This window comes from Equus quagga, chromosome 16 (genome assembly GCF_021613505.1).
Source record: "Equus quagga isolate Etosha38 chromosome 16, UCLA_HA_Equagga_1.0, whole genome shotgun sequence".
Taxonomy (NCBI): domain Eukaryota; kingdom Metazoa; phylum Chordata; class Mammalia; order Perissodactyla; family Equidae; genus Equus; species Equus quagga.
The window spans coordinates 38589871-38607251 of record NC_060282.1 but is presented as its reverse complement, the minus strand read 5'-3'; the positions used below and the strand labels follow the sequence as shown (position 1 = coordinate 38607251).

General features: G+C 33.7%; 1 protein-coding gene across 6 annotated transcripts in view; it reads left to right on the top strand.

The window, feature by feature from the left end:
* The window catches only part of VPS13B (vacuolar protein sorting 13 homolog B), a 784298-nt gene that overhangs the window by 135410 nt on the left and 631507 nt on the right, over window positions 1-17381 (top strand). For all 6 annotated transcript variants that reach the window (XM_046642610.1, XM_046642612.1, XM_046642609.1 and 3 more), the window contains one exon: window positions 12472-12653. In XM_046642610.1, coding sequence (XP_046498566.1) covers window positions 12472-12653 — 182 coding nt within the window. The remainder of the gene's footprint in view (window positions 1-12471; window positions 12654-17381) is intronic.

Sequence of the window (17381 nt, the reverse complement as noted above, 5' to 3'; positions counted from 1 at the left end):
CTTCTGTACAAAGGGAATTATTTCCTTTGATGTTAAATTAAATTGAATCTGAAGGAGAGAATTGCCCCCTACCCTTGGGCATTATTAAAATGTAGAATAAATTAATCTTTTTGAATTTGCATATGTTTAAGTTTTTATTCGAGTCTTTGTTATCCATTTGGGAACTATTTTATGTGACATATGATTGCATGAAAGTTACAGTACCATATACAGTAGCTGAATTTGTTATGAGATAGTAAAGACCCACTTATAAAAAGAATCCTGACTATGGTTTGACTTTATAAATAATTATTGCCATAGTTATAAGAACATGGCTCTTGCTACACCATAGGACTTCCTATATGCCACAGAGTATCTGGCTGAAGATAGAGTGGCTAGGTTAACTGTACATTTTTATACTGTAGGTGTTCCAAATGTCTGTTTTCTTTACTTACTATCACTACTAATAAGCTGATTTTTTTGGTCACGAATTTTGAACAGAAATTTGAGAACATAGTAGAGAACTACCTCTCAATTTTTAAACCCTTAATAAAAAAAAGAAAATGATTTGGCTGCAATGTTGGAAAAGTGAAAGGAAACAATAATGATAATGAAATATAAATTTATGAGTTTGGTCCTATTTGTTTTTCCTCCTGTCTTTTTTGTTCTGTACTATTTTACCTGTTTGGTTTAAAGAATCTTTTATTCATTGCATATTTATTTCCTGGTCTGTTCATTCCACTCCTTTTGTTTTATGGTAAAATATGACCAGGATTGTGGATTGAAGGATAAATCTACGTGGAGCCACATATTGCTATTAAATATTTGAAAGTTGTATGGACAAGGTGGCAGATGTCTTAATGTGCAACTGTATATTTAAATTACCTGACATGCTAATTAAGAGAGACGAGTGATCCTAGGGTTTTATTTTTATTGTTTTGATATTTTTGAGTGAGAGAAGGCAATGGTTAGTCACTTGGACCAGTATTCCTAGGAATGGAGTTCTGAATACTTTGGGAAGATATTTTGTTTTAATTGAGATAAAATCCACATACCGTAAAAGTCACCATTTTAATTACTTTAAACTGTACAACTCACTGGTTTTTAGTATATTCACATTGTTGTGCAGTTATCACTATCTAATCCCAGAACTTTTTCAAAACTCCTAAAAAGAAACCTTGTCTCTATCTATGATTCTGAACATTTCATATAAACAGAATCATAAAATATGTAGCATTTTCTGCCTGGCTTCTTTGACTTAGCATGTTTTCAAGGTTCATTCATGTTGTAGCATGTATTAGTACTTCATTCCTTTTTATGGCTGAATAATATTTACCACATTTTGTTTATCCATTCATAAAGTTGTACAATTGAGTTGTTTCTGCTTTTTGGCTAAGAATAATGCTGCTATGATTTATGCATGTATAAGCTTTTATATGAATGTGTTTTTAATTCTTTTGGGTATATACCTAGCAATATAGTTGGCTGGTCATATAGTAACTTTCTGTTTATCTGTTTGATGAATTGGCAAATTGTTTTACACAGTAGCTGTACCATTGTACATTCCTACTTCCAATGTATGAGGATTCCAGCTCCTCCCCATCTTTGCTAACACTTGCTGTTTTGTTTTTTTTTTCTTTTATTAAAGCCATCTGATTAGATGTGAAGTGAGTGGTATCTCATTGTGGTTTTGATTTTCATTTCCTTAATGATATTGAGTATCTTTTCATGTGCTTGTTGGTCATTTGTGTATCTTCTTTATCTTTTGCTGAGAGTTTTATAGTTTTAAGTTTTTGGTCAATTTTGCGTTAATTTTGGTGTATGGTATGAAGTAGAGGTCCAGACTCATTCCTTTGTATTTGGATATCTAATTGTTCCAAAACTATTTGTTCAAAAGACTATTCATTTCTCATTGATTGGTCTTGACACCCTTATCAGAAATCAATTGACCGTAGATGTATGGGTTTATTTCTAGACTCTCAGTTCTAGTGCACTGGTTTATGTGTGTTTCTGTATGCTAGTATGATATGCTTTGATTACTGTACCTTAGCAGTAAGTTTTGAAATTGGGAAGTCTGAGTCTTCCAACTTTGTTCTTCTTTTTCAAGATTATTTTGTCTATTCAGGGTCCCTTGCAAGTCCACATAAACTTTAGGATTAGTTTCTTCATTTATTCAAAATAGCTGGAATTTTGATAGGGATTTTATTGAATCTATAGATCAATTTGGGGAGTATTGCCATGTTAGTAATATTAAATTTTTCAGTTCATAAGCATAGGATGTCTTATTATTTATTTAGCTCTCTAATTTCTTTCAACAATGTTTGGTAGTTTTCATTGTAAAAGTCTTACACTTCTTTGTTCAGTTTTTCCTAAGTGTTCTTTTTGTTATTGTATTTGGAGTTATTTTCTTAATTTCCTTTTTAGATTGTTCACTGTAAGTGTATATCGATATGAAACTGATTTTTCTGTAATTTCTTTGTATCTTGCAACTTAGTTGAACTTGTTTATTACCTTTAGTAGTGTTTTGTGTGTGTGCTTTCTTTAGGGTTTTTAGTGTATAAGATCATGTTGTCTGTGAGCAGCGATAGCTTTACTTCTTCCTCTGCAGTCTGAAGGCCTTGGACTTATTTTTCTTGTCTGATTTCTTGGCTGGAACCTCTACCACAGTGTTGAATAGAATGTCAAGAGCAGACATCCTTTTCTTCTTCCTGATCTTGCAAAGCTTTCAGTCTTTCACCACTGAGGATGATTTCATGTGTTTTTCATAAATGTTCTATATCATAGTGAGGAAGTTCTTATTATTCTTAGTATGTTCTTAGTATGTCTAGTGTTTTTATCATGAAAGAGTATTCAATTTTGTCAGTGCTTTTTCTGTGTCAGTTGAGATGAACATGCTTTTTCCCCCCCTTCATTCCATAGATACGGTGTATTGCATTGATTGATTTTCTTACATTGAGCCACTGTTTCATTTCTGGGATAAATTCCAGTTGTCATGGTGTATAATGCTTTTAATATTCTTTTGAAATTGATTTGCTGGTATTTTACTGAAGATTTTTGCATTTTTGTTCACAAGGGGTATTGTTCTGTAGTTTTCTTGTGTTGTCTTTCTCTGGTTTTGGTTTCAAAACTTTGGTATCAAAACTGGCTTTATGGAAGGAATTAGGAAGGATTCCCTCCTCTTTTTTTATTTTGCAAGAATTTGAAAAGGGTTTGTATTTATTCTTCTTTAAATGTTTGGTAGAATTCACCAGTGAAGACTTCTGGTCCTGAACTTTTCATTCTTTGGAGATTTCTACTTCATTTTTGAAGGACAGTTTTGCCAGAATTATAATTATTGATCGACAATTCTTTCTTTCAGCACTTGGAATATTTCATCCCACAGCTGCATTGTCTCCATGATTTCTGATAGAGAATGCCTTCAAAACTCAACCAGGCAGTTTACTGGCTTCTTTTGTTGTTGTGCAGACTCTGCCTCTTTTTCTTGTTGTGCAGATACTAAAAATTAGCCAGAGGTAAAAGCTTAAGGCCTTTCTCTGTTCCTTCCTCTGCAAATGCTCCCTGAGCATGTGTATGGCTTTCTGTATTCCCAGGAAGATTTCGGAGCATTTCAACAGTTTTGTTCCCCAAAGTTATCATTTTCTAGACTTTCCTTCCAAGATTTTGGTTAGTCTGCCTTTTGCCCCTTCTCTTGTCCATTGTTCCAGGCAGCAAGGACTAAGCAATACATTCACCTGTAAATGTGTTTTACAAATGCTTCTGGGTAGTTGTTTTAGTATTGGGAAAGTTCTGAATTACGAGAGAGAAAGCACGTGTTCTAGGTAGCCAGCAGACAGGTCAAAACATACTACCACGGTTCCTTGTGAATAAGGTCTGTTTTGCTTTTTCTGTTACTGCTATCTGTACTGAGAATGTGGGCTATTCAGCCCACTGCTGAGCTGTGGGGGCAGGGGATGCAGCATGGGTAAATGAAAATGCCACAGAGCTTATTGCTCCTACTGAGAGTCAGCTTGGGGTTTTTTTGCCTTTTTGTTTTTTGTTCTTTTGGGGTTTTTTGGTGAGGAAGATTGGCTCTGAGCTAACATCTGCTGCCAATCTTCCTCTTTTTGCTTGAGGAAGATTGTCGCTGAGCTAAATCTGTGCCCATCTGCCTCTGTTTTGTATGTGGGACATCTGCCACAGTGTGGTTTGATGAGCGGTGTGTAGGCCCACGCTTGGGATCTGAACCAGTGAACTCTAGGCCACCAAAGTGGAGTGTGCGAACATAACCACTATGCCACTGGGTGGGCCCCTTTGTCTTCTTTTTTTTAATTAAGCATTCCCCTTTGCTTCAGGCTTTTGGTTATTAGTTTTCAGAATTCTGAAAAAGTTAATTCTTGACAGTTTTTTTCCAGCTTTTGTGTTGCTTTTATGGAGGCACAGACTTTTGGGGTACCTTTACTCTGTCAATTTTGCTCACGTTGTTCCTCTTTAGGGAGGTTTTAAATGAAGTTTATTTCAAAGAAGTAAGAAATCATTTGATATTCCAGTCTCAGAGCAGGGGGGGGGAAGTAGTTGGATACGTTGATAATGCTGATTATCTTACCTTAACATTTTTATATGCTTTATGGAATTAATTTGACATAGTTTCTGGTTTCCTTAGTTCATTCTTAAAATATTGCAGTTTCTTAAAATGTTTTGTAAAAATGATAGTATAGATTTCTCAAAAAATAGTAGAGATTTCTCAAAGGACCAAGCAAAACAATACAGACATTTATATAGGGAAAAAAGGGAAAAGATCACATAAAAGTCATCCTAGTCTCGTCTTCCAGGAATGATTACTAAGAATAGTTCTATCCAGAACTTTTATCTTGACATACAAACACAATGCAGACATACTTTTATGTGTGGGTAACCCACTACTTCCTGCCATTACGTTGGACCATATCATAATGCAACAATATATATTTTTACTCATCCATATTTCATGGTATCCTTTCATGTCGGTAGTTTCATCTACCTACATTCTTTTAAAATCTGAGTAGTTTTGCATGAAGTCAAGGTCCCAGAATTTATTCAACAATGAGATCGTCTCAGGTTAAGGCTGTTTTAAATAATGCTGCAGACACTGTCATTGTATTAAATATTCTTTCAGATTTACATGAGAATTCCTTTCAGATAGGCTCCTTCAAGATGAGTTAGAGGCTGAGAGGTTTTGCTAATCTGAGAGAGGTTAAGAATCATATGTTGTTAGAATTTGAATTTTCCTTTTTTGCTGATGAGGCTTAGAGTCTTTCATGTTTATGGGTCATTTCTGTTTTCATATTCTGTGAGTTTCCTATTTATGTTCTTGGAACATTTTTATATTGTTATCTTTTTTTCCTTAAAGGATTTATAAAATTTTTTTTCCTGAAATGATTCATATTTGTTCTTCAGGATTCAACTTAATTATATAACTGCATTTTTTCCTCACTCTCCTCAGTGTATCTCACAGGAACCTCTACATAATATTGTTTTAGCACTTACTATGTTAAATTATAATTATCGGTTTACTTTGTCTCACAACTGGCCTCCGAATTCTTTGAGTATGAAGACACTTCCTTTCTTTTCAGATTCTAGCAAAGAACCTTGTATCTATTAAGCTTTAAATATTCAGTGTAATTGTTTTTCACTGTAGTCATCTGTGGTAGATTGGGAAGGGGTTATTACACTTGTTTTTTAAAGAGGAAGGTGAAGCTCAGAAAAGTTATGTAATTTTTTTAAAAAAAGCATAAAACAAATAAATGATTTAGCCAAAAGTGGAACTTATATTTTTAAAATTTTGTGTCCTACATCCCATACCTTAAGTGAAAAACTTTGAAAGTAGGGAAAAAGATAAGAGATTTAAACATATAAATAAATTTGGGAAATTGAACCCTGTGGAGTTTGACTTAGATGGAATCGCGGATGAAGGCTGTGTAAACCCTGTTCAGATGTTTGTTGTGGGTGGAATGCATGGAAAACCAAGTGAATTAGTGAATTAGGTTATTATCAAACCGCTGCGGCCACACTGGCCTTCTTGCCATTGCTTGGACTTACCAGGCCCAGTTCTACCTCAGGACCTTATCACAGACTGTTCCATCTGCCCGAGTCACTTTCCAGAGATACCCACATAGCTGTCTCTTATCTCCTTCGAGCCTGCTCAAGTTTTGCTTGGAGTTAAATCTATCCTTTTAATACGATCTACCCACTGGATATGAAATTTCCCCCTCTTCCACAGACCCTATTCCATGTTCTACTTTTTCTATTTCCAGTAGCATTTGTCTTCTAACTTGCTATTATATAATTTATTTACTTACTTAGTGTATTTATTGATTTTTATCTTCCTCCCCTCCTTGTTATAATGTAAGCTTTATGAGGACACTGAGGTTTTACTTTTTCTGTTTTGTTTATTGATAGCTTAAAATGGCTAAGATATTTCCTAAGTAGCCAGTACATGACTGCTACAGAGTAGGCAGTTAATAAATATTTGCTGATTTTATAGATTTTCTAGAGAACAGCTTCAACATGAAGCTTGAAGACAATTAGGCCTAATCTGGGACCTATAAAGTTAAAGTCACAGCACGTTACAGCTCATTTTTTTTATAGACCTAGGAACTGCAAAGTAAAAACCCAGTCTAGACTTTGAGGGATATTAGGTTTATTAGCAAGGTGGACCTGGCTGTACTACCAATGGCTAGAAAAGGAGCCAATTGACTAGAAAGATGACTGAAATAAAAGCATGCTTGGAAAATACAAAGGTAACTAATTGGCATGAGACTCTATCAGTATCTCAACTATATAGGGCCAATGCTTGAAATCCCTTTATATTCTTCTAATGCTGAGTTGTATACACATGTTGATTGTTTTTACTAGACTGTAGTGGACAGGTTAGGGAGTTAATAGAAAGTAGGGGGAATTCTGGAGAAATCCTGGTACCTCCACATTACTTTATCTGAGTAACTGCTCATAGAACTTTTTTCTTTGTCTTTCTTGGTATAACGTTATTAGGATAATGATGATTCTTAATGTTTTCTATATGCATTGTGCATTTTGTGTGTATATTTAAGTCTTTATGTTAGGGAAGATTTATTTTGTTAGGTATTTCTATATACTATTTCTTTTCTATTCGTTTTGCTGTCTTCTCTAGGAACACTGATTGTATATATTTTAGATTACCCTTTGCTGTCGTCTATATCCATGTCCTTTTCTTTTCTTTTTTGAATTATTGAGGTTATAATGGTTTATAACATTGTGAAATTTCAGGTGTACATTATTATTTATTAGTATTCTGTATAGACTGCGTTGTGCTTACCACCAATAGTCTAATTTTTATCTGTCACCATACATATGTGCCCCTTTTTACCCCTTTCGCCCACCCCCCACCCCACTTCCCCTCTGGTAACCACTGATCTGTTATCTTTGTCCATGTTTATTCCACATATGAGTGAAATCGAGTGTTGTTTGTCTTTCTCTGTGTGGCTTATTTCGCTTAACCTAATACCCTCAAGGTCTATCCATGTTGTTGCAAATGGGATGATTTTGTCTATTTTTATGGTTGAGTAGTATTCCATTGTATATATATATACCACATCTTCTTTATCTTTTCATCAGTTGATGGGCACTTGGGTTGCTTCCATGTCTTGGCTATTGTGAATAATGCTGCAGTGAACATAGGGGTGCATAAGTCTCTTTGAATTGTTGATTTCAAGTTCTTTGGATAAATAATACCCAGTAGTTGTATAGCTGAATCATATGGTATTTCTATTTTTAATTTTGTGAGAAATCTCCATACTCTTTACACAGTGGCTACACCAGTTTACACTCCCACCAGTAGTGTATGAGGGTTCCCTTTTCTCTATATCCTTTCCAACATTTTTAATATTTTGTCTTGGTGATAATAGCCATTCTAAGAGGTGTAAGGTGATATCTCATTGTAGTTTTGATTTGCATTTCCCTAATGATTAGTGATGTTGAACATCTTTTCAAGTGCCCATTGGTCATCTGTGTATCTTCTTTGGAAAAATGTCTGTTCATATCCTCTGTCCATTTTTTGATCAGGTTGTTTGCTTTTTATGTTGTTGAGGTGTCTGAGTTCTTCACATATTTTGGAGATTAACTCCTTATCGGTTATATGATTTGCAAATATTTTCTCCCGGTTGGTGTGTTGTCTTTTTGTTTTGTTCATGGTTTCCTTTGCCTTGCAGAAGCTCTTTCATCTGACATAGTCCCATTTGTTTACTTTTTCTTTTGTTTCCCATGCCTGAAAGGACATGGTATTCGAAAAGATGCTACTAAGACCAATGTCAAAGAGTGTACTGCCTGTGTTTTCTTCAAGGAATGTTATGGTTTCAGGTCTTACCTTCAAGTCTTTAATCCCTTTTGAGTTAAATTTTGTGTATGGTGTAAGTGATCTACTTTCATTCTTTTGCATGTGGCTGTCCAGTTTTCCCAGGACCATTTATTGAAGAGACTTTCCTTTCTCCATATTATATTGTTAGCTCCTTTGTGGAAGATTAGCTGTCCACAGATATGTGGTTTTATTTCTGGGCTTTGAATTCTCTTCCATTGATCTGTGTGTCTGTTTTTGTACCAGTACCATGCTGTTTTGATTACTATAGCTTTGTAGTATATTTTGAAGTCAGGGATTGTGATGTCTCTAGCTTTGTCCTTTTTTCTCAGGATTGCTTTGGCTGTTTGGGGTCTTTTGTTGTTCCATATAAATTTTAGGATTCTTTGTTCTATTTCTGTGAAGAATGTGATTGGGATTATGATTGGGATTGCGTTGAATCTGTAGATTGCTGTAGGTAATATGGACTTTTAAAATATGTTTATTCTTCCAATCCATGTGCATGGAATATCTTTCCGTTTCTTTATGTCATCTTCAATTTCTTTCAATAATGTCTTATGGTTTTCAGTATATGGGTCTTTCACCTCCTTGGTTAAATTTATTCCTCGATATTTTCTTTTTTTTGTTGCAATTATAGATGAGATTCTATCTTAAGTTCTCTTTCTGCTTGTTCGTTATTAGAGTATAGAAATGCAACTGATTTTTGTAAGTAAACTAATAGTTTTCTGATAGATTCTTTAGGGTTTTCTATATATTGAATCATGTCATCTGCAAGCAGTGAGAGTTTCATTTCTTCCTTTCTAATTTGGATACCTTTTATTTCCTTTTCTTGCCTAACTGCTGTGGCCAAAACCTCCAGTGCTATGTTGAATAGGAGTGGCAAGAGTGTACCCTTGTCTTGTTCCTGTTCTCAGAAGGATGGCTTTCAGTTTTTCACTGTTGAGTATGATGTTGGCTGTGGGTTTGTCACATGGCCTTTATTATGTTGAGGTACTTTCCTTCTATATCCGTTTCATTGGGAGTTTTTGTCATAAACGGCTGTTGGATCTTGGCAAATGCTTTCTCTGTGTCTATTGAGCTGATCATGTGATTTGTATTTCTCATTTTGTTAATAGAGTGTATCACATTATTTATATATTAATATCCTTTTGTAAAATAACTATAATTTTTCAAAAATTTCATTTTGTGTGACTATCTGAATTTTATCTACTGTTTCTGACTGTATTTTGAGTTATGTTTTCTTTAATTAACAAATATTTGATGATTTAACAAATACCTTTTATTAGTTTGTAGTTTAATTACATTGTGATCAGAACATATAGTCTGTATGATTTCAATCCTTTTCATTTTATTGAGACTTGTTTTTGTGACCCAGAATGTAGTCTGCCTTGATAAATGTGTATTTTGCTGCTGATGGGAGGGGTGTGCTATAAATGTCAATTAGGCCAAGTTGATTGTATTGTCTTTTTTATCATTACTCACTTTTTCTTTATGTTTCTATTTTCAGTTATGTGTTATTTTGATTTATATATTTTGAAGGCCTGTAGTGCATAGAAACCTAACTAATCCTTTTATCATAATGCAACGTCTCTGTTTATCCCTGGTAAAATTCCTTGTTCTAAAGTCTACTTTGTCTGATATTAACATATACTCTTTTTTGATTAGATTTACAAGGGATATTTTTTTCCATCCCTTATTTTTAACCTATTTTCTTTATGTTTAAAGTGGGTTTCTTATTGATAGAATATAGTTGGGTCTTGGTTTTTTAATGCAATCTAATAATCTCTGCCTTTAACCAATATTCTTAGACTTTTGACATTTAATGTAATTATTTATATTTTTGAGCTTAAGACTTTCATCTTCCTATTTGTTTTCTAATTGTCCCATCTGTTCTTTGTTCCCTTTTTTTCTTTTCCTAACTTCTTTTGGATTGAATATTTCTTATGATTCCATTCTGTCTCCGCTGTTCCCTTTATTAGCTCTACCTTTTTGTTTTATGGCTTTAGTTCTAAAGTTTAGAGTTTACATCTTTTACGTTATCACAGTTACCTTCAAATAATATTATGCCACTTCACACATTGTGTAAGAATTTCATAGTAGTATCCTTCTCCTTTCTTCCCTTCTGTTCTTTATTCTATTGTTATCTGTTTTACTTTTACATGTGTTTTGAGCCCCAAAGTGTATTATTTTTTGCCTTAATCAGTTACTCTTTAAATGTCTTTGGAGATACTGAGAAAGAATGTCTCCTTTTGTTTTTTATAAAATGCACTCATACCCATTCCAGGCACTCTTGACATTTCTTTGTGTAGATTCACAAAGACTTCTATCTGATATCACATTTGTTTAGCTTGAATAATTTTCTTTAACATTTTTTGTAGTGCATGTATGCTGGTGAGAAATTCCCAGCTTTTAGTCTGGAAAAGCCTTTATTTTGCCTACAGTTTTGAAAGATATTTTTTCTAAATTTTGAATTCTACATTGACAGTTTTTCTTGTTTGCTTCATCATTTCAATAACCTTATTCTGTTGTTTTCTATTGTGCATGATTTCTGATGAGAAGTCTGCTTTCATCTTTGTTTCTTTCTATGGAGTGTATTTTTCTACCGTCTGTCTGCTTTTAAGAATTTTTCTCTTTAACACTGGTTTTCAGCAATTTGATTGTGCCTTTGGTATGGTTTTAAGTTTCTTCTGTTTGGGGTTTGTTGAACTTCTTAGATCTTTGAGTTTATAGTTTTCTTCAAATTGAGAAAAATTTTGGCCATTATTTCCTTAAATATTTCTCTGTTCCACTTTTTCACTCCTCTCTTCTGGAACTTCGGTTACACATGTTTGGGGTTGCTTGATATTGTCCCAAAGCTCGTTAAGGCTTTTTCCAGTTATTCCGGTCTTTTTTCCCTTCCTTATCCTCGATCTCCTGGGACCTTTCCAAGAGGCTTACAAAATGCATCTCAAAGTTGTCAGCCAGGAAAGCAAAATGAGAGAAGCATTTATTCCTATATGTCCTGATTTTGCATACATGAACACAAAATAGTTCCAATTAGAGTCTCATGGTGTACAGTGGCTTAGGCAATGCTAGTGAAAATCTGCATTGAATTGGTCTCCATGGCAGTGGCTGGAATAAGAGGTGGGGTTGAAAGGCTTTTGAAGTGATATATAAGAGATGTCCAATACTCTCTGTGTGGATATGGTTGGAAAAACGATAAAAGATGGAGGTTTACAGGTTGGGGTAAGAGCGAGGTGACTGAATCTACTATAGTAGCATCCTGATATTTCTTTTTCCTGTCTCTTGTTTTTCTTTGTCCACATTATCTTGCATATTTCATTAATCTTTACTGTCAACTTGTTGCTCACAGACATTTAAATGTTTCCTTTCTTTGAAGCTTTGCTTTTTGGAAAATTTAGGTAAGGCACCTCTTTGAGAGACAGAACCAGATGAATAAGGAGTCAATGAATTAGATCTTCCAGGGCAGAGATTGTAAAAATCATTGTTCTGTGTTACTGTCAAGTAGGAACCTGAGTGTAATGTAAATACTTCATAAGTACTCATGAGAGAGGAAGTATAGGATAGAGGATTCTGGATCAGATTGCCTGGACTTAAATTTCTGATTTTTTGTTTCTTACTTGTTACTTGTATGATATTTGATATGTTAATTTCTCTCTTTGTGTATTAGTTTCCCTATCTGAAAAATGAAGGTAATGATAATACCTCACTCAAAGAGTATTATGCCAGGATTCAGTGAGTTAATAAATACAAGACGTTTAGAACAATGCAGATCTACTAGTGATTTCTCTTTAAGTGTTAACTAGTATTATTTTCATTGTTATTTTTGGTGATTGACTTGATTGGAAAAGTGTCATAGCTTGAGCAGAATATATGTATATAATTGTGTATGCATGGACATTATTCTAGTTTGTCTTTATTTTTTATTTTTTGTGTTCTGTATTTTGTATTATTGTAATTTATTATTGTATATTTCATTATTCACTATTCTGAAATGGTGAAACTTATTTAAAATTAGTAGAACTGCATATCTACTTGAGGTAATTTTATTTTAAAATATTTCTCCCCTTGCAAACTAATTCATTTTATATGTTGTTGTTTGTAAATGCTGTTTACTCTATTATTATTCTTTCTGTTATGTTATGCAGGACCAAAAGATCTCATATTTCTGTAACTGAAGGTATATTTGAACTTCCAAATCTCACAATTCAAGCTACAAGAGCACAGACGCTTCTGCTGCAAGCAATATGTCAAAGTTGGTCTCATATTGGAAATGTCAGCTCTTCAGCAGTGAATGAAGCTTTGATGAATGAAGTTTTCCAAACTGTAGGTAAGAGAACAGCCTTCTTGACAGGTACATGGAAAATTCTTATTAGAGGTGACTAATACTTTTTCATTCAAGTTCATATTTATAGCATGCCCAACTTAAATTGTGGTATATTTTTGTGAGAGTGGATTTTTATAGCTCCCGGGTAAAATCCAGGATATGAGTTAAACTATTCAGTTTTGTTCCCCACTACCAATTTCTGGATGTATTTTACAGTTGGAAGAGATTATTTTCCACCAACTCCTTGTACAATTGACCATTTGGCCTTACATGGATAACTTTTGACGGTATCAATGTGTATGTTTGAAATGATAACCAAGTCAAGTGTAAATACAGTATATTTGATTATGCTGATAAAGTGAAATAAAATTCTTGATCATAATACTTTAAGACTTGGTAAGCAAATTATCCTTTTTGTGTGGAAAACATTACTCTTATACCCTGAATGAATGAATTACTAAAAATAAAAAATCTGCTTTGATGCCAGTATAAGAGATAGTGTCTTCATCTTTTCACTTATTTTGCATGTAAACAAAAAAACTTACAGAAGGCTTGCTTTTTGTAGTTGTTTCAGTTCAAAATAATCATGTTACTTAGTAACAAAATAATTTTTAAGAGAAGGATATATTTTTTATTAAGTGTAATCATGCTTAAAATAACATTTTTATCTTCTACTTCATTTGTCTATTAAAAACATTGGTTTTTTTTGTTCTCATATATGATGCTTTTGAAGATTTTAATTTCATACCTTACTATGGGGAATATATTATAAATTCTAAAAACGTGCATTATAACTAGTCTTTTTATTTGGTATAGCCAGTGATGAATGTAAAATTTTATAGTTATTTTGTGTCAAGTTTTAGGATTCTATAAAGAATAAGACAAGTGTTTTGTTAGCCTAGAGGCTCTTAACTTGGGGCTTATGAAAGGGCTTTGAATTTTCTGAATCCCCGGAAATAGTATGCAAATTTTAGTGTATGTATAAAAATATACGTATAAATATTTATATTCACTTTTTGAATTCTTTTATTACATATAGTGAGTCTATCCCTCAGATAATCTTTTGACATCTATTTTTTTTATATTAACATAGTTACAATTAACTTTCTTTTGGTTGGTATTTGCCTTTACTTCCTTTTGCATTACTTTAATTAAAACCTGTCTGTTTTTATGCTTTAAGTATATGTCTTGGAAATAGCAATATAACTGGATATTTTAGGTCAGGTTTTATAATCTGCCTTTTAGCTAGTAAATTCAATCCATTTATATTAGTGTGATTGTTGTTTTTTGCCTTTGTTTCTGTCATCTAACTGTTTTGTTTTCTTTTATACTGTTTTAGATATGCTACTTTAAAAAATTGCTATTATTTCTTATTTCATTTTTCTCTTTCTACTTGTTTGGAATTTGTATATTCATTGAATTGCTAACTTGAAAAATAACTGATGTTGCTTTGGAAAACAATTTGGTAGTTCTTCAAAAAGTAAAATGTAGAGTTATTTTCTGACCCAGCAATTTTACTCTTAGTTATACACCCAAGAATTGAAAGTCTATGTCCTCACACAAAATCATGTACCTGAATGTTCATAGCATTATTCTTTTTTTCTCTTTGCATTTAGCGTGTTTATTTTTTTACAGAAATTTTTATTTTTAAGGTATGCAACATGATGTTTTGATATTCATAGTGAAATGATTACTGCAGTCAAGCTAATTAACATGTATCTCCTCACATAATTACCTTTTTTTTTTTGTAGTGAGAGCACTTGAAATCTACTCTCTTAGCAAATTTCCAGCGTTTCTCGTTTCCCCCACCTCCCTGCCTCTGTAACCACTGTTCTACTCTCTGCTTCTATCAATTCAACTTTTTTAGATTCCACATATAAAGGAGATCGCATGGAATTATTCTCAATAGCCAAAAGGTGGAAACAACTCGAATGTCTGCTAACTGATGAAAGCATAAACAGAACGTGTTATATGTGTACAATAGACTATTAAGACATAAAAAGGAATGAAGTACTGATAGCTACAGTATGGATGAACCTTGAAAACAGTGTGCTAAGTGAAAGAAATCAGGTGCAGAAAAGACACATGGTATGATTTCATTTATATGAAATGATTAGAACAGGCAAATCCATAGAGATAGAAAGTAGATTAATGGTTGCCTGATTCTGGGAAAAAGGAGTAATGAGGAGTGACTGCTAATGGATATGAGTTTCTTTTGGGTGATGAAAATGTTCTGGAATTAGATAGTGGTGATGTTTTTACACTTCTGAATATGCTAAATTCCACTTAATTGTACACGTTAAAAGGGTGAATTTTATGTTATGTGAATTTTTTATCTCATTCAAAAAACTTCTTTTTTTTTTTTTTGGCGAGGAAGATTGACCCTGAGCTAACATCTGTTGCCAGTCTTCTTTTTGCTTGAAGAAGGTTGTTGCTGAGCTCACATCTGTGCCAGTCTTCCTCTGTTTTATATGCGGGATGCTGCCACAGCATGGTTTGATGAGCGGTGTGTAGGTCCATGCCTGGGATCTGAACCTGCAAACACTGGGCCACCAAAGCATAGCATGTGAACTTAACCACTATGTCACTGGGCTGGCCCCCCAAAAAAACTTTTTAATTGATGAATATTTAAGTAGAGTAAATTATGTGCTATGATATGAATGTTTGTACTCCCCCAAAATTCATGTATTGAAATTCTGTTGCCCAATGTGATGGTATTAGGACGTGAGGCCTTTGGGAGGTGATTAGATCATGAGGGTGGAGTCCTTATGAATGAGAAAAATTTGTTTATAAAAAGAGGCCAGAGAGAGCTTCCTTGCCCCTTCCACCATCTGAGGACCCAGAGAGAAGTTGGCAGTCTGCAACCCAGAAGAGGTTCTCACCAGAACCTGATTATGCTGGCATCCTGATCTTAGACTTCCAGTCTCCAGAACTATGAGAAATAAATTTGTGTTGTTTATAGCTACCTAGTCTGTAGTATTTTGTTATAGCAGCCTGAATGGACCAAGACATTATATTATTGCCATTCATATGGCCATTGTTTTATGTGGAGTTATTATATAAATTCTTTTTTCAGATCCTCATCCATAAGGCCTTTAGTGAGGCCTTCATTGGCAATAGCATTTATCACTGTCTGAAATTATCTAGTTCATTTTTTTGTTTATTTGTCAAATTTCTGTTTCCTGTGATGTTCTCTTCAGAGTTCTTTTGGTTTACTGTCTCACAATATTAATCTGTCTTTCCTTATTTTAAATTTTTGTTTTACCCAACTGGCTTAGATAGCCCGGAAATTCCATATTTCCTCTTCTAAATTTATCAAATGGACTGTGCTATGAAAAAACATTTTATTTAAAATTTTTTATTCTGGAAATATTCTGTCCTAACAGAATGCTGCCACACATATTAAAAAAATGGACCAGACAAGTAACCACAGATTAAGTGATTCATAAGCTGATGTTCTATTATTGAGAAACCTAAAATTAGTGAACTAATTTTTAGCGGATTAGGGGCTTTTTAAAAATAAGCCAACTTTCCAACCGTCCAATTTTCTTATCTTTTTTTGCTCTCCACAAATCATTCTGTTTGTTTTCTTCTTAGTAGAGTGCTTATAGTGTTGTGTCTTCAAATTTTCTGTCTTAAGATGCAAGAAGTATATATTTAAGGTGTAAGGTTACAGCATTTTATTATCTTCCATCTATGGGATGTCAATAGACGATACTCAACTCTGTTAAGCTTTGTTTAATATGTTTGGTTTAAGCATGTGATCCTTTGCTTTACATTATACCTAGTTCTCATTTACTGCATTAATGAAGTGATTATTCAGACTATGTACATTCTTGGACCTCTCAGACTTCTATTCTGATATTGTGTGGAACAAGAACCATTATTCTTCTATTCTGCAGTTGACTGTAAGCCAAACACTTCTCTTCAATGTTCCTGCCTCACCTTCCATCATAATCTTGTGCCTCTAGCCTACCTTTCTAGTTCTTGCTGTCTTATTATTGATAGTTACTAACCCACAGCATCCAGTTTTCTCATATTCTTTACCTTACTGGCATTTCCCTCTGTCTCTGTTGAACATAATTCTGATTTGATAACACTCTCCTGCATTATCCTCTTTTCTTTGATAACTAGTTCTTTAACGCAAATGAACATCAGTCTTTTCCTTTAGACTAAACACTGTACTAATTGTGGTCTACTTGTTCCTGAAAAAAAATTACATTCTTTTTCACATTTATGCTTGCCTAGGTTTATCCCCCTCCTGCATGCCAGGAATGCTTTATCTTGATCTCCCTCTTCCTTCCCATTCCTTCTGTCCAATCTTTTTTTAAAAAACAGCTTCATTGAGATATAATTCACGTACGAAACAATTCATCCTTTTCAGGTACACAGTATTTAGCTTGTACTATATTCAGAGTTCTGTATCCATCACCACAATTTTAGAATATTTTCATTACCCTAAAAAAGGAAGTTCCACATTCTTTAGCTATCACTCCCCAAGTCTTCCATCTCCCCAGCCCTAGGCAAACACTAATTTTGCTTTTTGTTTCTATGGATTTGCCTGTTCTGGGCATTTCATTTAAGTGGATCATGTAAAATACAATCCTTTGTGACTGAATTCTTTTACTTAGCATACTGTTTTCTAAGTTCATCCATATCATAGCATGTATCAGTACTTGATTTCTTTTTATTGTCAGGTAGTATTCCGTTGTATGTATATACCACATTGTA